This window comes from Vitis vinifera, chromosome 3 (assembly GCF_030704535.1).
Source record: "Vitis vinifera cultivar Pinot Noir 40024 chromosome 3, ASM3070453v1".
In the NCBI taxonomy this organism is placed as follows: Eukaryota; Viridiplantae; Streptophyta; class Magnoliopsida; order Vitales; family Vitaceae; genus Vitis; species Vitis vinifera.
This window is the reverse complement of record NC_081807.1, coordinates 19,279,694-19,303,798: the sequence shown is the minus strand read 5'-3', so window position 1 is coordinate 19,303,798 and position 24,105 is coordinate 19,279,694. Positions and strand designations below refer to the sequence as shown.

The window sequence follows — 24,105 nt, the reverse complement described above, 5'->3', positions numbered from 1 at the left end:
TAGCTTGCCATCTAGCAAAAATATGTTTAGAAGCTATATTTTTAACATCCTTTTGTAAAACTGATTTTGCAGATTTGCAATCCACTCTTAATAAAAATTCATGATTCAAAAGATCGTCTTGAAAATTTGAAATGCATAAAACGATGCTTAAAATTTCCTTTTTGATGGTGCTGTAGTTGAGTTGGGCATGGTTCCAAGTTCCAGAAGTGAATCTAACCAACAATTCTTGATTATTACTTCTTTGCTTAAGAATTCCAAAAAAACCTATGTCAGAAGCATCAGTCTCAACAATCTTAAAGGCTTTATGATCAGCTAAGGCGAGATATGGTAAGGTTTTGACTCTAGACTTTACTATTTTAACAATCTTGGTATGATCCTCATTCCAAGGAACTGGATTTTTCTTAAGTCTTTGTCTTAAAGGGGCACATAATTGGCTTAAATCTTGTATGAAATTTGACACATAATTAAGGCTTCCTAAGAAACGTTGCAATTGTTTCTTATCCTTAATCTCATCAGGGAACTTATCAGCAAACTCAATTGATCTTTGAATGGGGGTGAATGTTCCTTGGTGAATATGATGACCTAGGAATCTTACTTTAGTTTGAAAGAGGTTAATCTTAGTGGCTGACAAGCTTAAACCATTGCTCTTAACAGTCTCAATAAACCTATTGAGATGTTTCTAATGCTGCTCAACAGAATCTGAGTAAATCAAAACATCATCAATGTAAACAATAATGAAATCAGAAAACTGGTTAAAGATTTCATTCATTATGTTTTGAAAATCAGAAGGTGCATTCTTAAGGCCAAAGGGCATTACATTCCACTCATAATGACCAAATGGGACCACAAAGGCTGTTTTGTACCTATCTTTTTTCGCAATCTGGATTTGCCAAAATCCTGATTTCATGTCAAACTTAGAGAAAACTTTGGACTTCCCTAATCTTTGAAGGAGGTTTTTTTTATTTGGGATAGGATACCTGATCCATCTTAAAACATCATTGAAGGGCTTATAGTTGATGACTAGTTTAGGTGTTCCTCTTTCTAGTTCAGCTTGTTTCTGAACATAAAAGGCTGAACAACTCCAAGGGGATTTAGACTTTCTTATCAACTTCTTATCTAAAAGATCCTGGATTTCCTTTTCACAATAACTTAACAAATCCTTGTTCATTTGGATTGGTCTTGCTTTAATGGGAATATTTTTCTCACTGAAATCAGGCTCATAAGGTAATTCTACCTCATGCTGCTTCCTGTGCCAAAAAGCATTAGGAATGTTAGAACATACTTCCCTAATAATTTTATTCTTAAAATTTTCTATGGTATCTTGAGTTTTCTTAACCTTCAATTGATCTTCTGTTCTAACCAAAGCAATCTCTTGTTTTAAGAGATTAATATGATTATGCTTAGCCTTAATCACCTGATCTTTTATGGTGTTTATACTTCTTTCTCCAGGTGGATTGGCAAATTCAAACAGAATTTCCTTATCTAAAAGCTTAGTTCTTATACCTTGATCATCTACCCACATGGGAAAGATGGAGCTTAAGAAAGGGACTCCAAGGAGAGCTTTCTCCTTGAGATCTTTAACAAGGATGAAGGTTTGCTTAATGAAAATGCTTTGGTTACAAATATGGGCATTCGATAGCTTGTACTTGATAATAAGCTTTTTACCATTAGCACCAAAAAGGGCTTGCCTGGTTTTCTCATAAAGTTGGGTAGGTACAAGACCTTCTTGTAGACAATTCAAAGTTGCACCTGAATCTATTAAAGTAATAATATCAAGGATAAATTTATTCTTAATTACTATAGTAAGGGAGACTTCCCACCTTTGGAAGATAACTTTACTAATAGTATTTAAGTATGCATTTATCTTATCACTATTGTCTTGTGAAGATTCAAGAACTTCTTCAAAGTCTTCCTTTTTAGGACTACTGTGGTAGAAACCTATCCTATTGATATAATCATGAAGGATAGGGGATTCTATGCTTGTAGGTTGTCTTAGGTTCTTAATATCCTTCCTATACTGCTCTATTTCTTCTTGAAGATCTTTAAAAGTCAGGGTATTAAGGATAATCTCTTGTTTATCACTATGATCCTTAAAAGGGTTTTGGATAGAAGGTTCTCTGGTTAACCTAATTAGTCCATTATCCTTTGCTTTTGGACTAATATTCCTTTTAACCAAAAGGATTCTCCTATGGGAAGGTAGAGGTGTTTCATGGATAGCAAAAGTTTGAGGTGTTTCAGGGATAACAAGATTATCTTTAACCTTTTGGCTTATTCTATCAATGAAAGCTTGATCAATTTGAGGGTTTTCCTGGAATTTCTTAGATAATTCAAAAGGCTTAAACAAAGGCTTATTATCATTCTTAACAAAAGGCTTCTTAAGGTGATCCTAAGTTTCAATAATCTCCTCAACTCTGTTGACTTGATTTCCAAGGGTTATGAGAAACATATTAGTATAATTGATTTGTTCCATAATCCTTCTAATATCGGTTGCACTAGCAGTTCCTTTATCCTCTGGCTTAGTCTTAAAAGGTGAAGCTGTGACTATGGTTCCATTAATATTCTTTTCTATCTTAGCTTTAGGAGGATGAATGGATTCTATAACAATGTTGTCACTGGTTTTCCATATCTTAGCTTTTGTAGAGGTGTTGTTAATACACTTACAAGGATAATATGGATATTCCTCTTGTTTGAAGAGTTCAAACCAAATCCAAAACTTAATATTTTTCTTTTCTTGTCTTAAGTAGGCATAGAATTCTTCTTGGTAAATGGTTCTAATGACCTTAGGGACAGTGCTAAAGAACCAATCATTTCTTTGCTTATTGACTTCAGAATAGAAGTCCTTTCTTAAGAGATCCTTGTTGATCTCAAAGTCCTCATCACTTAGGCTTATAGTGTTAATCATCTGGGAATAGGTAGGAGACATTACAGGGGACTCATCCTGTTGGGATTCCTGAGTAGACTCATTTTCCTCAGAGTAAAATGGTCTAGCCACATTGGTGTGACTTCTAACACCTGTTAGCTTAATGTTCTTAGGATTTCTTGAGCTGGATCCTTCTTCTTCCTTAGTGGTTCTAACTGGGATGGAAGAGCTTGAAGCTCTAAAGGGTTCATAAACTGAAACTCTAGGACTGCTAGAATGTCTGAAAGAGTTGGAGAAAACCAGTTCTCCTCCTCCATCAGGATATTGAACAATTTGTTCAATACTTTCAGAACGTTGTGCAATGGCTGGAACAGCATTAGCAAAATGCCAATTTTCAGGAAACTCAACATCTTTCCACAAGATCTTCTTGGGAATGATGAAATCTGACTTATCTAGCATATCTGAATGAAAGTAAGTGGTCTCACCTTTAAGACTGGTGCAAAGAGCCCCAGATCCAACGCTTGTGTTCATGCTCTTATAGGCAAACCTGGTTATGATTGAAACAGGACTGTTTCCTGGTTTGATCTTAAAGCCATGGGTCTTAATATGCAGGACAACGGAATCTAAGATGTCTGCATCTCTTATTCTAACTGTGAAGTTAGGATAGCACTGGAAATAAACTGGGCCATCATTCAGTCCAGCTTAGACTGCACCTATAATAGAATCTCGATATTCAAGATGCCTATTATCCCTTAAACACATGACAATAGAGGTGTTTAAACCTAATCTTGTCAAAGGCTTAGCTACTACTTGAATCATACCAAAGTGTATGAAATTATAGCCATCTTTCTTATGCTTATCAATGGATCTGTTATCTAGAAGTCTTATGACTTGGTCGTCTTGTTCTAAGCTGACTGACATTTCAGAGGTCTTGATGGTATAATCTGTGAAAAACTTAAAGGTTCCTTTCTTATAAATTTCTTGATTAGACACCTTGGGTAACTTCCAATCATCTAAATCATTTTAGATCTTAGGATAATTGATCTCTTCACTGTTTACAACAGTATCTTGAGAATCACTGGATCTCTCCTAGACATGGTTCTGAAAATTGAACTCATTTTAGGGTTTTAATCTAGAACCTAATAGCAGATTGACAAACCTTATGAGACGTCACCCCAACCCTCTTACAGCCTAACAAACGCCTATCACGGCTAACAACGGCTCAACCGGTAGGGCTCGCGCTCCTAAGCACACTGCTACCTATCCTATGATAGGCCAAGAACACCCAAAACAAGACCCAACTTCCCTCCCACATGGCTTAGATACCATAGACACCCAGGACAAGGTCATATGCAATGAAAACATAAATTATGCCATGATTCAAAACAAAGAAGAGGGTTAGAAAATACAAAAGATATCCAACAATGAAATTTAAAGAGAAGGAACCAAAAACTTGTTAGTTCATAATAAGTTTAAAACCGATCGTGTAGGCGGTACAAAATAAAAAACATAAACTTAAAAACAAAGCTTAATTAAAAAAGCAACGAAAATCAATAAAATTCTCATTTGATTTTATAGAAAATAACTGGGGAAAGAAACTTAAATTATTAAAAAAATTCACTTTTCTTGAACTTGTCTTAATTTTCTACATAGCGGATGTTTGGTTTCCAAAAAGCATATTTGATTTATTATAAAAATATAAAAAATAATAATAATTCAAATTACTAAAAAACTTATGTTTTAAATTATTTAATGTAGATGAGAACAAAATAAATGAAATGAGTTTTAAAAAATAATGTTAAAATAATTCATTAAGTTATATTTAGTTCTTGGAACTGAAATAAAATATGAAGAAAATTATTTTTCATATTTGAATGATTATAAAAAATAAGAAAAATAAAATAAAATATAATTAAAATTAATTTAAAACTTGTACAATTTTAAATTGTTTTATCCTTATATATAGAGCAAAAAAGGGTGCAAAAAAATTATAAAAAAAAAAAATCTTTCAACTCCAACATTCTCATTGTAGCATAATAAAATTTATTCAGGATTCATATTCCAACATAATCAAATGATAAGGAATAAAAAACAAAATTGTGTTTAAAACACTAGACATTAGGATTAGGTGACCCAAATACCATTGCCAAATATTCAATAATTGTATAATTAACCAAATGATAAAACATCTTAATTGAATATTCAACATGGGAATGAGAAATGGAAAAAAAACTGGGCCCTTAAAAGACCCCAAGTCTAGTCGTTTGGTCAGGGTCAAGCAAGACAATGACAATGACAACTCCATCTGAATTTTTCCTCTTGATATGTATACATGGAGAAGATGCGGTTCAATTCCTACCATCCACCTAAGATGCATTCGGTATAGTTGGCCATGATAATGGTCAACAACGAGGCCAAATCATGATGTAGACCCAAATAGATGTCTGTATGTATAAGGTGGTGTTTGTTTTTTTGGTTTTTTACTAAAAGCAATTTGTTTTCAGAATTTAAGTTGTTTGTTTTTCTACTTTTTCATTACTTATTATTAACCTTTTACTAAATTGAAAAAACTTTTTCTAAATAAAAAAAAATAACATATTGATTTTTCTTTACTTTTTAATATTTAATAGAAATAAAATACTATAAAAATAATTAAACAACCTAATATTTAACATTATTAAGCATTAAGGTTCTATTTAAAATTAAGTAAAAAAACAAACACCACCTAAGTATTTTCCATTTTATAGGAATAAGCCTATTTTCTTATTTAGAGGAGAAGCACAGTGTCTTCCTATTTTTGCAAGAAGCATATTTTTTATCCTAACATTCTTAAAAGTTAGGCTAACCGTCCAATGTTGCCTTTAATATTTGATAAACTTTTCCCAACATACCAATAGGTTTATATATATATATAAATAGAAAAGAAATAATATTTTATAGCATTTTTATAATATTAAATATAAAAAATTGAAAGAAAAAAAAAAGAAGCTACTATTAATCCAAAATTCACTTCATAAATTTTTTTTATATTTTTGAAAGTAATTTTTAAAATTCTATCTAATTTTTAGTTGAAAAACATATAAAAGTATTTATTTTGACTTTAAATTTATATTTAGGGGATGTTTGGTGCATTGGAATGGAGAGTAGGAATAAACATCTTATTCATTTTCTCACTCATTCCCCGATAAATTTTATGAAAATAGGAATGGAATAAAAAATGATTCAAGTAGAAATCAAACCCCACTTATAAGTGGGATTTTAACTCATCCTAAGTGGATGATATTTTGATTCATTCATCCAACAAGATAATATAAAATAGTCCAAAATTACTATTTTATCCTTGAAAATTTAAATGTTCTTATACATTTTTTATTTTTTACTTTTTATTTTTATAAAATATAATTATGTGGCTTCTTTTGCATGACAAATTATTCAAGTTTGATAAAAGCATAGTCTTCAACCATATTTTGTAGCAATTCTTTACTAAATTAGCTAGTGTCCCTATGGAGTTAGAAATAAAAAGCATGAGTAACTTCAATATAAAAAACAATGAATTTTTAAAAGCTTAAAATAAAAATATAATGGTTCTTAGAAGCTTATTAAAATAATTGAAGAATTAACCTAACAATATGAAAAGATAATTTCAACATTACAAAATTTCCGCTAAACACAAAACAATTTCATGAGTCAAAATAAAGTTTTAGAAAAAAAAATTAGCTTTCATATTATTAAAAAAAAAAACACAAAACCTTTTATATATTGAAGTTAAAAAATGATTTTAGAAGTCAATCCAAATAAGTTAGTTTAAATTAAGTGAAAATTTCAAGTTTAAAATAAAATAAAAATTCTAAAAAAGGGTTAAGTGACCGTGAAAGAAAATCAATGGCATGAAGATTTGGATCTCATGAAATCTTTAAGTGTTCTAAGATAAATGGTAAGATGGTTTGGTGTACTTAGGCCTAAATCTTTTCTCATGCACATAAAAAATTAAAAATTGGTTTTCATTCCTACTCAAGCCAAAAAGTGTTGTTTCTATCATAGTTTTGGATGAATCCGTGTTTTAATTTGAAATATTAAGCTAGATTATTTCTACTCTTACTAAAAAATGTTTTAATAACAAGTACAACATCATTGGAAAGTCCAAGCCTCAAACTGAAAGTTCTTTTATAATTTTAAGGACAACTAGCGGAAGGGGAGTTGAATCGATTGAATGGGTTAAGGAACCAACTCTGTAATTGAGTTTGATTGGTCGAGGACCACTTGGAAGTGCACAAAAACCTTATCTCTCTCTCTCTCTCTCTAGTTGTATGTGTGTAGCCAGTCAAGGGTCGATTGAGCCTCAAAAACCAAACAGTCACATGTAGAACATTATGTGGTGTTTGTTTTTTGGCCGAATAGAAAAAATCAAAATATTTGGTTTTTTTTATTCAGTTAAAAGTATCCAATGTAACTAAAGTGAAGTCAATTGATCAAATCGGAGCTTGACTTATCAAAGGTATTCTTTGTGTTTTTGGGTATCCAAGCTTGTTTTCTATAAATTGAAAAGCCCTATCGCATTTATTTATGCTAGAACAACTAAATTGAATTGATAAACCTTTATATTCTCGTAATTAAAGCTCTTCATTAAGTATGTTAATTTCCAACCTACAAATTACTATCAAATCCATCATAGTTTCTCTTGTATTACGAGCCAAGTTTGTTCTAGGTTTGGAATTATTGGATTCATTTCTTATTTACCTATTGTGAAGGGAAAGAAAATTTAAGTTGAATGTACACTTGAAGAGATTGTGAAAGTCTATTGGAACTTAATAATCCAAGTGTTAGAAAGTTGAAAACTTTAACCTTACAAGTCTTAGAGAGAGTGGAATCCTCACTTAGTTAGGGGTTTGAAGAGAGTGGACATAGGAAGATTGTCCAATCACTACAAAAAGAGTTTGTACATTCTTTCTCTCTATCCTTAACTCTTTTATTATCTTGCTTACTATTATTATTATTTTTTTTTTTGCATTTTGTATAATACTTTCAAAAAATTTATATAATATTTTATGTATTTTTCTTCTTCTATATAAAGATTAAATAATTTGAAAATATATCAATTTTAACTAATTTTAATTGTATTTTAGTTTCTTTTTATATTTTCAATAATAAGCCAAATATAAGAAAATCATTTTCTCTAATCAAACATAGTTTAAGAAAATGATTTTCTTATATTTGGTTTACCATAAAAAAAAATACAAAAGAAATAAAATATAATTAAAACTAATTAAGAACTTATACATTTTTATTATTTCATCTTTATGTAGAAGATGAAATTTGAAAGAAAAAAAAAATCCTTATTGAATGCAATGTTATGGAATTTGTTTTGAAAAATAGATTGTTTTCCCAAGACAAATTTAAGGTGTTGTAGGCGTTTTTTGTAATGTATTCTAAAAAGTAATCGAAAAGATGAAGAATATTTTGAAAACTTTTGCATCATACTTAATATATGGTATTTTCATGAAGAATAAGTTGATAAAACTATTTATCATATTTGAGTTCTCAATAATAATTTTGTTCCTTAAACAATTGAAAACCGATTTTGAAAACGTTCACAAATAGGTCTAGTCATTTAGAAATAGGCTCAAGTCAATGTTTGAACAACTCAAGCCTCACTTGAATCTAATTTAATATTTCTATAACCTTTATAATTTATATTATTCTATGTAATTATATTAATTTTATGTGTTTTTAGTTTTTAAAGAAAAAATTTTGGTTATTTCATTTTATTAGAAAGATACATAAAATTATTTTTATGTGTTTGTTATTATCTTGAAATATTGTTATTTTTACTTTAAAAAATTGGTATTAATAATTAGAACAAAGTGTTGTGTCAAACACAAAAATAAAACAAACAATATAAAAGCTACACAAGATTTTAACATAGTTCAACCAATTATTTATATCTCCATGGATCAAAGAGAATATTATGTTATATGATAGAAAATATTACAAAAGATAAAAATAAATACAACTACTAGGTCCCTTTGCTCCATCGGACATCTTTTGCTCTACCTCACATCTCTATCTTATCTCTCTCTCTTTTAAGGATATTTTCACTAACTTTTCTTATTTTATAAGGAATCTAATTACAAATGGATATAAAGTTAGGAAATATCCTATATAATATTTCTTTTACAAAAATATATTTTGAATAAGAATTTGAGTTGTCTTCCCAATAATCTCCACCCTAATCAAATTCCATTAAGACAATCTTCTATCTCTCTATAATCTACCATTTCTTTGTGCACATTACTCTCCTTGTGTGCCACAATATTCTTGTTTCTTCATGTGCCACAATCTACCATTTCTCTTCATATACCATGTTCTTGTCACACGACACAATCTTCTTGTTTCTTATATTATTGATGATAGAAAAATTGACTCCACCTTTAGCTAAAATTCTTTTTGTAATATTCTTATATGCTCTAACTTCTTTACTCTTCTTGAAATCTTCAAATAAGATTCTTCTAGACATCTTTAACCAAGGTTCTTCTAGGCATCTTCACTTAAGGCTCTCCTGGATATCTTCAACCAAACCTTTTCCAAACATCTTCAACCAAACTCTTCTAGACATCTTCATCCAAAGTTCTTCTAGACATCTTCAACTAAAGCTTTGACACCACTTATTGTGCCAATAGAAGTATCAGTGTGAACATATTAGAAGAATATGTTATGACCCAAATAAAGGATCCCTAGAATATCTCAATCTTTGGTTTCTATTTCTATTTTGTAGCCTATATAAAAAGGAGGAATGTAACCAGAAAAAAGTAGTGATGAATTATTCTTAATAAAAAAAATTAAGTTTAATAAAACATTTAGTTTTATTTAGCTAATTTTGTTCAGAAATCTTATGACTTAAAAAAAAAATCAATATAAAAGTGAGATAAATATTGGTTTTTATAGAAACTCTGTTTTGACTTATACAAAAAATTCTTTTATATTTAATAAAACTTTTATTACCATATTAGTATTTCTCAATAAAAACTATAACTTTGATTTTAACTTTAACTTCCAATTAAAGTAAAAAAAAAACATAAAGTTATTCCAAACAATACCGTAAAAACTCTCATAGGATTCAATGAATAGATTTTTGTCACATTAGAAATGAGCCTAATCACAACATTATGTGATAGAAGATGGTTTAGAGATGAGAATTAATAGAAGAATCCCACACTTGATATAGAAGGTGATGTAAAGGTTGTGCTCTATGCTTGTATCAAGAAAGCAAAAGTTGCTTTATTTCATGTTAGATGCCTCTCCTATGGATAACTTTGAAAGGATTGAATCATTTTGTATGGATAGAAGAAAAGCCAAAAGGTTAAACAACACCCAATTATAAATCCTAAATGCTATATTCTTCTTAATTCAATAGGGTATAGGGTATAAGTCTAGGGTCTAGGGTAGGTTTTTGGTCCCACCTATCCCACTTATTTAAATACATCCTCATTCTTATCCCAAACTCTCAAGGAAATGGGGAGGGAATTTCTTTTGATTATGTTAAAATAAATATAATTTATTAATAAATTATATTTTCTTATAAGAATTGAATTTTAATTTTAATTTTACATATGTTTTAAAAAAAGGAAAATAAAATAATAATATTAAATTTTATATATGATTGAGACTCAATTTTTAAGAGAAGTTGTATCTCTTGGAAATAATTTTAAAAATTTCTTTAAATGAAAAATAGTTTGGTTGGTTGTAGTTTTATTTTTAAAATTTTGTTTTAATAATTTTAAAAATTATTTTGGAAATTATGTTAGGTAATCGTAATGACCCGTAGTTAACTTTTGAACTTAAAGCTATGTTTTCCCATGAAAATACAATGTTTTACGAAATTGTGGGACTAGAAAGACATCTTTCACGGAAGCTTTTACGATTTTAAAACACATTTATATGATTAAGAAAAACTTAAATTTATTTATCAATAACTTTATCCTTTACCTGACTCGGATGCTACAGTAATTTATCTTTATTTATTTTTTTAAATTTCATAATAAAAATACAGAATTTTTTTTATTCCCACAAATTTTAAAACAATTTAAAATAAATTGATTCTTGTGACTCTATTCACACACATGTTATTCTTATCAAATAGACCAAAAACATGGGTGACTTACCCGTCAACGTTGAAAAGTCAACAAAACTTATAGAGAAATCGGTAGGATATTACATTCAAAATATTTTCCCATTAAAAATAAAGATAATTATTATATTTTTAAAATTTTAATTAAATAGAAATATGCTTAAGAAAATTATTATTTTTTTAAATAAAGATAAATCATGTTACAAAGCATGTGATTTATGATCGAGAAATTTATCCTATTAATTAAAAAAAAATTGTAATTCAAATTTTAAATACTAATTTTATCGATAGTTTCTAAATTAAAAAATAAATGTAAAACGCTTTGTAACACTCTCACAATCACTCAAAAGTTAATAAATCCTAATTAATTACATTTAGGACCCTATACTTTAATTCAATCCCAAGCTCCACCTCTCTCAAGGAAAAAGCCGTCCGCTTTCCCATGGGCTCCACTCCTGAAATCCGACGGCTTAGATCAAATCACGGCGAGGATCAACGGCGTGCATTTCACGCTGTGGAGTCAACCCAAGCTTTTATAGAATACCATTCTCACAGTAGCTTTCCATAATAATTGAGCGAAGTCTCTGCCGCCTCAACACCCTACCCTCCCAAAACGCTGCGTTTTGCCTCTCGACACTCTCAAAACGCTGCGCTTTGACTCTACCAGTCTCCGTAAATCGACCGCCGATGCCGCCGCGAGCCGCCGTGAGACGACCTTCGACAGCGTCTGCTCTCAAGAAGAAGCCTCCAAGAGGTAGTGAAAGGATTCCGTTTGGTTGCCGAGAAAATTTATGATTTTCGAGTCTTTAATTTTCGTTTTTTGAAAGTAACTATAACAGGCTAGTATGTATCCTTTCGATGAGTCAGAGTTAGAATTTTGGGGTTTTGTTTTTCCTTTTTTTTCTTCGGTTTTCTTGGAAAACAAACAGGGGAGAAAGGCTCAGTTTTTCTTGTTTGGTTTGTTATCGAGATCTTCACGCGTTGCTTTTAGGGGTGCGAGTGAAGATGATTGGAAGAGTGATTAGTTTTACTAGAGTGGTTGAAGTGCAGTTCTGTTTGGTAGCTGAGAAAACGCGAAAAAAAAGGCGATTTTGACTTGGGAGTGGAGAAAGCAAAAACCTCCACCCACCAGGCCAACCACAAGCATGAAACTTTTAAATTCTTTCTTGAGATTTCTTTGGAGCCAAACAGGTGTTTGGGTTCAATTTGTTTTATCAATGGTAATTATTCCCTAACTTATGCCATTACTAAGCCAAACAGCTCATTGCATAAGCCCTTTCAAAATTCTGCTATGTGGTAATCAGAAATTGTTCTGTAGTTTGGCCTTGTTGCCTGATACACTGAGATTCAGCTCTGTGTCACCCAATTTCTTCAAAGAAAAAGGGGAAAAACACTTGGGTAGTTTTTGTTTTTCCAAATTATTAGACTGTTGTGTGTTAATCTCAAGGAAAATTTTTCTTTCTGATCAACCAGCTTCCATGATTATGCTTGTTAACCTTTGAAGCTGTTATTAACTATATTTGATTGCAAGAAGTGGGGCCTGATTGTTTTTATCTTTTTGTATCAGAGGAAAAGGAGGAGAAGGAGTTTGTTGTGGGAGACATGGATAGATCAGAAAGGTTGGAGCTTGAAGATAATGACCCACAGTCTGATGCAGAAGACGATATGGGGCATTATATGGGAACAGAAGAGGAATGTCGGGAACAGAGAATTGATGGAGATGATGACCTGATGGGAGATATGATGGAAGGCGAGGATGAGGAAGAGGAGGATATGGGTGAGGATGATGTGGGAGGTGAACATGAGGAGATGATGGATGGGTATGAAGACGAGCATCATGATTTAGTTAAAGAGCGTCGAAAGCGTAAGGAGTTTGAGGTCTTTGTTGGTGGATTGGACCGAGATGTCACAGAAGATGATCTCTTTCACTTTTTCAGACAGGTGGGTGATATCACTGAAGTGAGACTTATGAAGAATGCCCTTACTCAGAAGAACAAGGGCTTTGCTTTCATACGGTTTGCAACTGTTGAGCAGGCTAGGCGTGCTGTCAATGAACTTAAGCATCCAGTGGTATTGAGATTATCCCCTTCTTTCTTTTCTTGATTTTCTTCTTAGCATTCTATGTTTGATGCTTCAAAAAAGTAAGTCCCCAAAGTGGCTCCAGTAAACCCATTTCAGGTCTGACACATTCAGCACCTGGAGATTGATCCTTTGTAAGAATGAATTTGAAAATTTCCCACAATGAAGGAAGTTGCTTCATTCATTTATTTTCTGGGAGGCTGCTCTCTTGAATGTTGGCTCACTATGCTAGGTCACACTCCTTTCATATAGAGTTACAGAAAAAAGAGAAATTCCCCATATATTGTGAGAAGAATGCCAATTTTACATTCATATTGATAAATAACAATAAGATATTCTTAAGGAGACTTTTCTTTCCCTTAGTTCCATTTTGTTAATTCAAAATGAAACCTATTGATTTGTGATGAGATCATCCCATGTGACTATGGAGTTTAATTGTCAGATTAATGGAAAGCAATGTGGGGTAGCTCCAAGTCAGGACAGTGACACACTCTTTGTTGGTAACATATGCAAGACATGGACAAAAGTAGCTGTAAGTGTTTCGGAACCATTGGATTTCTGGGTTTGGATTGCTACTCAGAAATTTATGTGAATATCGTAGCTTATGTTAGACGTTTTTGATTTTATAGGTGAAGGATAAGCTTGCATACTACGGTGTTGACAAGTATGAAGACTTGACATTGGTTGAAGATACCAAAAATGAGGGCATGAATCGGGGATTTGCTTTTTTGGATTTCTCTTCCAGGGCAGATGCCTTGGAAGCTTGCAAACGCTTGCAAAAGAGGGATGTTGTGTTCGGTACAGATCGAACAGCAAGAGTTGCATTTGCAGACACTTTCATAGAACCTGATGACGAAATCATGTCACAGGTATATGCTTATTTCGCATATCATTTTTCTAATTTTAAAAGGTTCATCTGATATCAGCTATCTGCCGAAGAATTTAGAGCGTTTTCTTATCTGTCAACAACAAAATTGATGCCCCTTCTTCTTCTTCCTCTTCTTTTTCTTCTAGCTAATGTTCATTGACTGTTTGCCCTTTTCTATCAAAAACTAGACGTTCATGCAGCTTACAACACCTACTTTCTTTCCCATCTTAATCAGATTTATAGGTAGTATATTCATTCCTTTTGAGCTTTTTCTGACATAAGGAAGTTTATTGTTAATGGGACCTGCTCACTCCTTCCCCTTAAAATCATTTACCTTTACTGCTGTACCTACCTCCATGTTTTTCACCTATCAAATTGTTTTTTGTCCCCCTATCTTGTAAAATTTTGACGGAACCTTCTGTATCTATACCAATAAAAATAAAGGCCACAGTTCCCTCCTTTATATAACGATGGACCTTCTGCTACCTCTTTCATATGTTTTTTCTTCTGTGCTTTCTTGCTATTCTTCAGTTAAGTCTTTAGCTTTGTTTCTGATTTGTGCATCTACTTGCTATAATTGAAGCAATGAGAGGCAAATGATTTATTTTAAACATAGGAAGGATTACTGGTGGTTTATATGCGAAAAGTTGATGCATTTTCAAGGATTAGAAAATCTCATAATTGTTATAGCATTAATATTTCTGCATATTTATTTCGTACTGTTCTTGTATACATATTGGGTTCCTATCTGAGTAGTTTCTTTTTCTCTTAATCAAGGATGTTTCAGAACCAAGTAGAGTTTTGATGTTTTAGTCCTTTGGTATTATCTCTTGCTATTTACTTGGCATATGTGGGCCTGTGTAATTATACATTGCGTTATTTTTCCCTTTCTGTGGGGCAGTTTGCTTGATCAAGTTGTCTTAGCTTATGACACAGAAGGAAATACCTTGAAAGCGAAAAATCATGTGTATAGATGTTATGCAGAGGGGTAGAACATGAGGAAAATTTGTTCTAAGTACCAAAAACTTTTGTCCTGAGAAAAGTGAAAATGTATGTGGCACAATTTTAATACTTTGAGTTGTTACTGTTACTTTGTATTGTGGTCAAAGCATCACCATGATTACTCCTTGCCTCTCCAATGCCTATGTCTAGGCATGGGAATGCAATAGCAATAAGACAAATGTCCAGTTGCTACGCCAATGCTTGAGTTCTTTAAACAAAATTGTTTCATGCAACCTTCAAGATAAAAGAAAAATGCAAATAAATAATTGTTTGCTATTTTTTCCTTTTTATAAGAAATGAATTGTTATTGAAGTTATTGTGAGTCTATCAAAATAGATAAGTGAGGATAAAATGAACAGGATCATATTCATATAGGTCAGGGAAGAACTAAGAAACAACCATCAAATTATCAGTTATAACTGTCTTACAAGGTTATATTCATATAGGTCAGGGAAGAACTAAGAAACAACCATCGAATTATCAGTTATAACTGTCTTACAAGGTTAAGTTTTACTCTTTTTTTGTTTCAACTCTTTTTTGGGCAATAAATTAAATTCTACTCTTTGTCTATTCTTTATTTTATGATATACCCTTTTTCCTTTTTGAAAATGCAATGCAATCACATCAATTATCCTTAATTCTTTTTAATGTGTTTTAAAAACGTGTCATGTACCAGAGAATAAATTAAAGGTGTAAGAACCCCACAAAAGGGGGAAAAAACTATATAGTGAGAGAAAGAAATAAAAAGTGTTGGGTTGTTGTTCAAGTTCGAATGGTTGTATCTTGATAGGGATGACCAAAGTTCAGCCAGCCTTGTTGAAGCTTCAGTTCATTTTGGCTTAACCAAACTTAAACTTGTGCACTAGCCTAACTAGGCTAGGCCATGTTCTTATTTGGCATTCACAATTTTTGTCCAGATCCAATTCTCTGATAGAAATGCTTTCTATGTCTAAGTATTGCTTAATTCAATATGATATGTTGCTTCTTTCAATTTAAGTGCTCACTATATCTTAATACTTGGAGCACTTGTTAATAACCATGCTGCATCCAGATGATGGGAAATTCTGTTGCATAGTTTGTTGTTTTACTTTCTCTTGAACAAACGTGATTTCTTGTTATGATTTTGGTTATTTTAAGTTTTTAGAAATGTCTCTGAGGAATTTTATGCTTTCCATTTTCCAGGTCAGGACGATATTCCTTGATGGGTTGCCTGCTACTTGGGATGAGGATCGTGTCAGGGATTATCTTAAAAAGTTTGGGAGGATTGAAAAGATTGAACTTGCAAGAAATATGCCAGCTGCTAAAAGAACTGATTTTGGTTTTGTGACATTTGACACTCATGATTCTGCTGTGGCTTGTGTTGACAGTATTAATAATTCTGAGCTTGTTGATGGAGAAAGGCTGGTGAGTTGTTGTGGTTCCATGCTCGCTTTATTGTTTGTTTATTAGAGCATCTTAGTGCATTTATGACTTTTCAACCATTGTAGAATATTTGATTTCTGATTTTTATAATTAGAAATTATATAAATGAATATCTATGTGGAACTTACCATAGAGAAGGTTAGTCGTGATTCTAAATGTCCTGTGTTTCTAGAGTTCCAGCTTCCGTTAGGGGTTGGTAATGTTCCAGAACCATTAGCTCTTTCAAATTTCATGTTCATAATTTGGTCCGGGAGGGATTACAGATGAATCGCTTCTATCTTATAATGTTCTTCTGAACAAACAGTGTAATTTCCTACAACACTTGCTCTAAATGGCTAAAAGTATAAAATTCTTCTGCCATGATAGTCATGGATATTGTTGCATGCTGAAGGAGCATCATTTGAATCAATTGGTGAGCAATTTTGTAGTTAGTGGCCAAGTTAGTGAAGTTCCTATCTCACCCTTTGTAATGGTATCATATCTTCCCTCTCTGGTTCTTTAAGTTCTTTCTAATCATGTAGATAGGACTTGAAAGCTACTTTTCAACGTTGATTTTGTATATATAAGAAGCAATGAAGAATAGACTCTTTTTTAAGGTAGTAGGAAAATATGTAGGCTGATTTTGAATATTTTATAGAACTCAATAGATTGCTTTTACATATGACCTCTAGAAAATGTGGTAATAAACTCTTTTGATAGTTTAGTTTTATTATAATGCAAATGCTTTATGCCTTCACAAGATATATGCATTACTTGCAGGTGAAAGTTAGAGCAAGGCTGTCTAGGCCACGCCAGAGAGGTAAGTCTGCTAAGCATGCTCGAGGTGGTTATCTAGTTGCACAGGGCAGCGGTCGAGGTTTCAAGGCTCCATGGGGATCTAGTTCATCCCGCATGGATTCTTGGAAGTTTACAGGTCGTGGAGGGAGAAGTATGCAAACGCGTGGAGCATATGATGGTGGTCTTAAGCGGCCAGTTGGTCCTAGGGATAGACACTCAATGATGGAGATGGTTCCTACTAGAGTTGGGAGCAGGAGACGATTTCCTTCCCCAGAGAGTTCCTTCGGTCGAAGGTCACCTGGTGTGTAACCCTGATTGTACTGACACCAATTATGTCATTTTGTTTGGTTCCTTTATCATCAGCTTACATATGTTGAGTTTATTTGGATTGTTCCAGTTTATGAAAAGAGCAGCACGAAGAGGGAGTACATTCAACGTGATGAATCCTTTTCTAGGCCAGCTGTTTTTGCTAGAGACCCCACAGAGAGGCGTTATTATAAAGATAATTACTCTTCACGTGGATCTGAGTATTTGGACAGTCCTCCTAGAAATGTTTCTCGTGCTGCTGGTCATAGAGCTCCTCTTTATGAAGATGATGACTATGACCGATATTTGGAACGACCCACAAACTATCATGATGGTCATAGGCATGATTATGGTTCTATTTCCAGTTCAAAACGTTCCCATTCAGCAATGGTGAGTCTTCTTATTGAGGCCTAGTTTAATCCTTCTGCTTTTGTTGTAGCAATCTCTACTCTGATTAAGTTTCACTGGTTTTCATTAGGAGGAAGTTCATTCTCGTTATGCTGAGCCTCCAATTAGGCACTCGAGGGCCCGTTTTGATTATGGGGGGAGCAATTCAGGATTGCCCTATGACGACCATTATGGAAGTGAATCTACAAGTGAACGCAGGTTTGAGAAAAAAATGTACTTCTCATCCATGATCAGAATTAGGTTTACAAGGTTATATATAGAATTACAGCTAGCATACAAAAGAAGAAGAAAACAGTTATATGGAGAAACCATAGCCAAAAAATCAGGAACAGAAAAATTTAAATAGGAAGCAATCATAGTTTTAAAAAATTGTTGATACTATTGATTCTATCCCCTAATTGATTGCATTAAATCAGGTCAGACATAATTACTAGAATCCTATTTTTTCCATACTCCCCCTGAAGCTGGTTAAAAATATCCAATATTTCCAACTTGCTTGTTAAGACATCAAATGGTTGCTTTTGAAGGGCCTTTGGTGAAGATGTCCCACTAACTTTTTTCTTATTGGAACATGTGGCATGCGGATGAGTCCTCCCTTAAGGTTCACTTTGATGAAATAACTGTTTTTCTATCACAACTTCGTAGGTTTCTCGCTTGGAATCTGCAACTCTTCTAGTATCATCTATAGCCAAATAAGTTCACAAATTCCATGAGCAACAACACGATGTTCAGCTTTTGCACTACTTCGAACTACCATAGTTTGTTTCTTGCTCCTCCATGTCACTAATTTACCTCCAACAAACATACAATACCTAGATGTTGATATTCTATCCTTAATATTATCTGCTCAATTAATATCAGTGTAGGCTTGAATTTGCATGACCCCTTTTTCCAGTAGACAACTTCAAAGTATTCTTCAGTTGGAGAATGCATAAACTGACTCACCACATAAATCAGTTTACCTACCAATTGTTGATGATGTCCTTTGTTTGCCATTGAGCTTGAACTCTCTTGCCCCAATTTCTGATTAAGATCAATAGGAATGTCCACTAGTTTACCACTTAATAATCTTCTCTCCTTAAGTAAGTCTAGGGCATATTTTCTTTGTGAAACAAAAATACCACTACAGGATCCAGCATTCTCCATATCAAGAAAATGTCTCAACTGCTTGAAATCCTCAATCTTAGATTCCTTGGCCATAATTTTTTTTATAATTTCCCCCATTCAGAAAGATTGTTAGTGGTCAAAATGATATCATCAACATACACTATGGGATAGCAATCTTACCGTTGCTTGAGTGCTTGTAGAACATAGTGTGATCATCTTGACTTTGTAGATATCCATGGCCTTAGATGGATTCTAATAAACCAATTAAACCATGTTTTAGGAGACTGCCTCAACCTGTAAAGGCATCCTTTTAGTTTACATACCTTCTCATTTTTAAAAGACTTCTTTAATACATGAGGTAAATCTATATACACCTACTCCAGCTCACCATTAAAACATGTGTTCTTCAAGTCCAGTTACCTTTTAGTTTACATACCTTTGGTTTTAAAAGACTTCTCAAATATTGGAGGCAAATCCATGTGATGTAGGACAACCCTAGGATGGTTGCCTACACTCAAGGGTAGGTGGGCTAGGGTTTTATTTTTAGGGTGTAAGGAGAGGAACAAGGAATAAATTTTATGGTAGAGAAAATTATAATATAAGAAATAGAGAGAAAGAAGAAACAATGAAGAAAATATGAAAAAACCTTAGAGTATCACTAAGGCCTTCTAAGAGTCTCACCTAGAAGAAATCAATGGAGTCTCACCATTGAGGGTTGCAACCTTGCAATGAAAGAAAGTATAATATTATTCATCAAATTCATTCCTTTGATTTACATTGATTAACCTATTTATAGGCTTCTCTAAGAAATCCAAAGTCTACTAGGACTCTAATAACCTATCATGACTCAAATTCTAATTATATTATAACTCAACTAGCTAATCCTAATTAGACTCCAACAAATACCAATCCCTATTCAATTCTAATTAATATTAATTCTACTTAAAGTTTACTTAGGTCTTCCCTTTCTTCCTTGAATAAACTTTAAAAGGCTTTCCCCCATCACCATGTTCCTGCAACAGTCAACAAAGATCCATTAACAATTTTAATCTCTATCTTATGAGGACAAGGAGAGTATGTAGAAAACAAGTTACATGAACTGGTCATATGGTTCCTGAATTTATGATCCAGGGTACATTGTTTTCAGGCAACACAAAAGTACTAAGAAAATTAATTTTTTATTCCAATGAAAAAGAGGGTGAAGGATAATGAGAATGTTGGGACTGATTCAATAACCTATATAGGTGTTCCAATCGCTCCTTACTGACTGGTTTTTTGCTGCAGCTTGCATGCTTTGGATGTCTTTTTTAAGAAACTTGTTTCCCTTCCAATTTTGAGGTTTCCTGTGTAACTTCCAGCCAGTTTTTTTATTGTGTTGTGGCTTGTTGCAATAGCCACACTGTACCTGTTTCTCTTCAGCTTTCTTTGAATTCCTTCAATTGCAGCATTCATAGCTTTTGTTGCGGTAGTTACAAGGGCTGAGTTCTCTGTAGTGGTAGTTGAGGATGGATTCCCCATCATGATTGATCTTCTGTTTTCTTCTCTTCTAACCTCGGAGAGACTTCGAATTGAAGGCAGAGGCTCTTTCCCAAAAATTTCCCCTCAAACTTCATCTAATTCCTTATTCAGTCCAGCCAAAAAGTCAAACACATGTTCCTTTTCCATCATCATCTTGAAACGGGAACTATCCCCAGCACACTCCTCTTCGTAGAACAGATCCAATTCCTGCCACAGGCCCATACTTAGTTACACCCTGACTACCTTGCTTTGTTTCTTGGATCTTTGTGTTTAATTTATAGGCCTGAGCAGAATTACCTATATCAGAGTAGTTTTCACCGACTGCATGCCATAGTTCTTTAGCTCAGTAGAAACATGTAGGTCTGTCCAATCTTCAGCTCCATTGGATTCATTAGCAATGCCATGATCATGGAGTTTTCCAAGTCCCAGGTTTAAAAAATTGTATCATCTTCCCTTGGAGCCTTGATTGTGCTTGTCAAATACCCCATTTTTCCTTTTATAAAGATGAAGAGCTTTACAGACCAAGACATATGAGAAAATTCAATCTGTTTAGCTTATGCATAGTGATCTGCAATGAAGGGTCTCTCTAGTGCCATGAGGCAAGGCTTAGAGTGGCAGCAACTGTGTCAATGTTTGATGGAACAAGTTGCCAAATATCTACTCCTCAATAACTCCTGACATCAAATCATACCAACAATGGTGCCTAGGACTAAAGAGAGAATCTATGGCAATTAAAGCCAGAAGATTGAATTTTTACCAATTCCAGAACCTAGCTTTGATACCATGATCGCAGGTTTGAGGGAAAAAAATTGTATCTCTCTTTCATAATCAGGATTATGTTTGCAAGGTTATATATAGAATTACAGCTATTTTAGAGAAGAAAAAGAAGACAACTATAAAGAAAAACAATTGCCTAAAAATCAAGAACAGAAAAATTTAAGTAGGAAAAAATCTCAGGTCTAAAAAACCATTGACTCTATTGGGTTTATCCCCTGACCACATCAGATCAGGTCGGACATAATTACTAGAATCTTAATTTTTTGCACATGGTTGGTTTGTTACTCTTGCATCATACTTCTTTTGGCTGACTGCTGTAACTATTTTCTTAGGATGGGCCGTGGTTCTCGTCTAGGGTATGATGGAGGTATGCGAAGTTCTTCAGGGCATTCTCGAGGAATGTATGAGACAAGAACATCAACTACTGGGTACAGAAGAGGTATTGGCAAATGGTTTTTTTTTTCCTTGATGGCTAAGTTATGTTTTGGACATTACTTTATAAATTTCAGTCCTTGCAGATGATATTAGCCGGGGGAATGAAGAAGGGATGTATTCCAGCTATGACCGTGAGTATATGTCCAGGGACTACATGCCTTCTCGATCAGATGTATGTTTTATCTTTGGTTCTTTAAAAATGGTCCTGCTCAAGGTCTTGGTGTTAGAATTTGCTCCTTATGGTTCTATTTTTCTTTGTTCAGCTAGGGACAGGTTCTTACCCTTCTGACTACCCTAGTCGTCGCATGAATGATGGATACTTGAGTGGCCGAGGTTCAGGTTCAGGTTCATATTATTAAGGTGAGTTTGCTTGTGGTTTCTCTGGAGTATTTTCTATGCATGTGCATCAAAAAGCACATCTCAGATACATAAGGAGGTTCCTGAAGTTAGAAAACAACTCCTTTGGAGGCTGACTTAGTGGTGCTTACCTTGATGGCCTCCCCATAGCGTTAACATGAATGAATTTTAGTGTGTGGGAGTAGTTTCTGATTACTTGAAGACTTTCAGAAAGTAGTTTGTGGACTCATTCAATTCATCTACTGTACTGAAATTGGTTATTGGATTGGTAATTTTAGGATATTTATCCAGGATGAGGTTCTGTATTGGTAAAGTTAAAAGAGGAACCAAGATGCGCTTGTTGCTTGGTTGAGTGTTTGAGAACGAAAAGTTCTTGGAGTCACTATGTACAAAAATGCTGTTTCTCCTGATGGTTCTGTCTATCTGGTTAGGTGGATAGTTTGAAGTGCTACTGAACATGCACTTTTTCTTGCTCTATTATTGAATGTTCTGTGAAACTCCCATAATAAGCTATTTGGGATGTGCTTTTATGATGGGTATTGAAGTTTATTATCTCTAACTAGTACAAAATTGAAGTGGGAGTATAATAAACATCCAACCATGATTTGAGTGGAGGGTGGTCATATAAGGTGTCATATAATACATAATTTTCATTGGTTTACACGTGGATTTGCTTATTTAAGAAGACCTGTTCTTTTCAAGACTTCACATATGATAGAAGTTTTTTTGGCACACTTTAGCTTGTGATTTGACCTTCCCTTGAACTCAAGGACGAATAGTACACATTAAAAAGCTTTACAGAAGTCTGCTTTAAATGACCAACAAGAGCTGCTCTTGGTGGACTTTTGATTTTGATTGTTGAGAAAGACTGTAGTTTCCAAATAACTTAGTGAAAAACATGCTTCAGTATACCTTCTGTCAGAATTTATTTAGTAGTATCAGAGAGCTGTGGTTGTCAAGACAGGCAATAGCTTTCCACTAATTTGAGTGAAACACTTTATGTTTTTTGGCATGATTGTTTAGTGCTGTTGAAAAGTTTCGATTGTTGAGAAAGACAACAGTTTCCTACTAATTAAAGTGAAACTTACTTGGTTATGGTACTATGGAAAATACTGAAACCAGTTAGCACTTCTGTGGTGGAGCTTGTCTAGTTCTCACTACATTCTGTTTTCTAGTAAACTTATGCCTCTTTACTTATCATCTCAGATTTCTTTCACCTATGGATTTAAGGTGATGGGTCTTTGTATCCAAAATCTAGAGGATTTGAGTGATGTGACTTAAAGAGAACTCATGCCTCTTTAGTTTTCATCCTGAATATTTTTATCTCTTATATGTTTAAGAAGATGGGTTTGTTTATCCAGAATGTGGAGAATATGATTGATGGACTTAAAGAACTAGAAATGATTGTGATATCACAATTTCAGAAGAGCAAGTTTGGCTGACATTGTGAAAGCCAGAGTCTGTGGATGGTGGAATTAGCACTTGGTGATGAGTAAAGAAGCTTACATGCTCACTGAATTTTAATTTTCTTGGATTGCATGAATCAAATTTGAAGAGCATTATCAACTATATAATAGCCATCTGAATTCTAAAAGGGGCATATTTTAGTCCATCTTATGAATGCCATGGAATTCAGTAATTTCTGTTTATTGGCTGCACTAGTTAAAAACTCAGTGGTTGGTAGCCTAAGCTTTCCTTGGGGTTGGTGTTATTTGAGAATTGGTATCCATGTGGTGGCACAGGGAACCTTAAACATTGGTGACCTGAACCTAAGAGATAGGTCAGGGAAAGGGTTGATTTTGGAGCAGGAACTAATAGGAGCTGATGCTCATGTCACAAAATTTAAGTTGTCAATGTCTATTGCTACCCATTTGAGCTCAGGTTAGAAGTCTGGAGTTTCAAAACTGAGGGGTTTAGTTATGTTTCATTAGTTGTTGTAACATGATGTTCTTATGCAGTGTCAATTTACGGATTGCTAAGAACTGGGTGGATTTTTGGTCAATATTGCGGCTTTTGCTTTTACACTTTGTACTTAGATCAGATATTTGCTGTCATTTTGGAAGG

At 33.4% G+C, this 24,105-nt stretch overlaps 1 protein-coding gene across 6 annotated transcripts; it reads left to right on the top strand.

Annotated features, from left to right (window-relative positions):
* Positions 1–11,408: 11,408 nt before the first annotated feature.
* Positions 11,409–22,574, top strand: LOC100266805 (uncharacterized). 6 transcript variants are annotated; one of them, XM_002270066.4, is made up of 11 exons: positions 11,409–11,739; positions 12,553–13,055; positions 13,507–13,596; positions 13,694–13,933; positions 16,117–16,338; positions 17,116–17,434; positions 17,531–17,829; positions 17,918–18,045; positions 21,582–21,688; positions 21,768–21,856; positions 21,948–22,574. In XM_002270066.4, exons 1-11 carry the CDS (start codon positions 11,673–11,675, stop codon positions 22,041–22,043), a joined length of 2,160 nt encoding a protein of 719 aa, XP_002270102.1. In that variant the 5' UTR covers positions 11,409–11,672; the 3' UTR covers positions 22,044–22,574. The 6 variants fall into 6 exon arrangements, with proteins under 6 accessions (XP_002270102.1, XP_019074665.1, XP_010648179.1 ...); XM_010649877.3 differs by having other exon boundaries at positions 11,539–11,739; positions 21,759–21,856; XM_010649876.3 differs by having other exon boundaries at positions 11,539–11,739; positions 17,918–18,060.
* The last annotated feature ends 1,531 nt before the right edge of the window (positions 22,575–24,105 follow it).

Excerpts from the sequence above, each read along its gene's own strand:
- LOC100266805 (XM_010649875.3), top strand. The coding sequence starts at position 11,673 with ATGCCGCCGCGAGCCGCCGTGAGACGACCTTCGACAGCGTCTGCTCTC. Across the intron at positions 13,597-13,693 it reads AGACATGGACAAAAGTAGCT|GTGAAGGATAAGCTTGCATA; the intron begins GTAAGTGTTTCG and ends TTGATTTTATAG. Across the intron at positions 17,435-17,530 it reads CTTCGGTCGAAGGTCACCTG|TTTATGAAAAGAGCAGCACG; the intron begins GTGTGTAACCCT and ends GGATTGTTCCAG.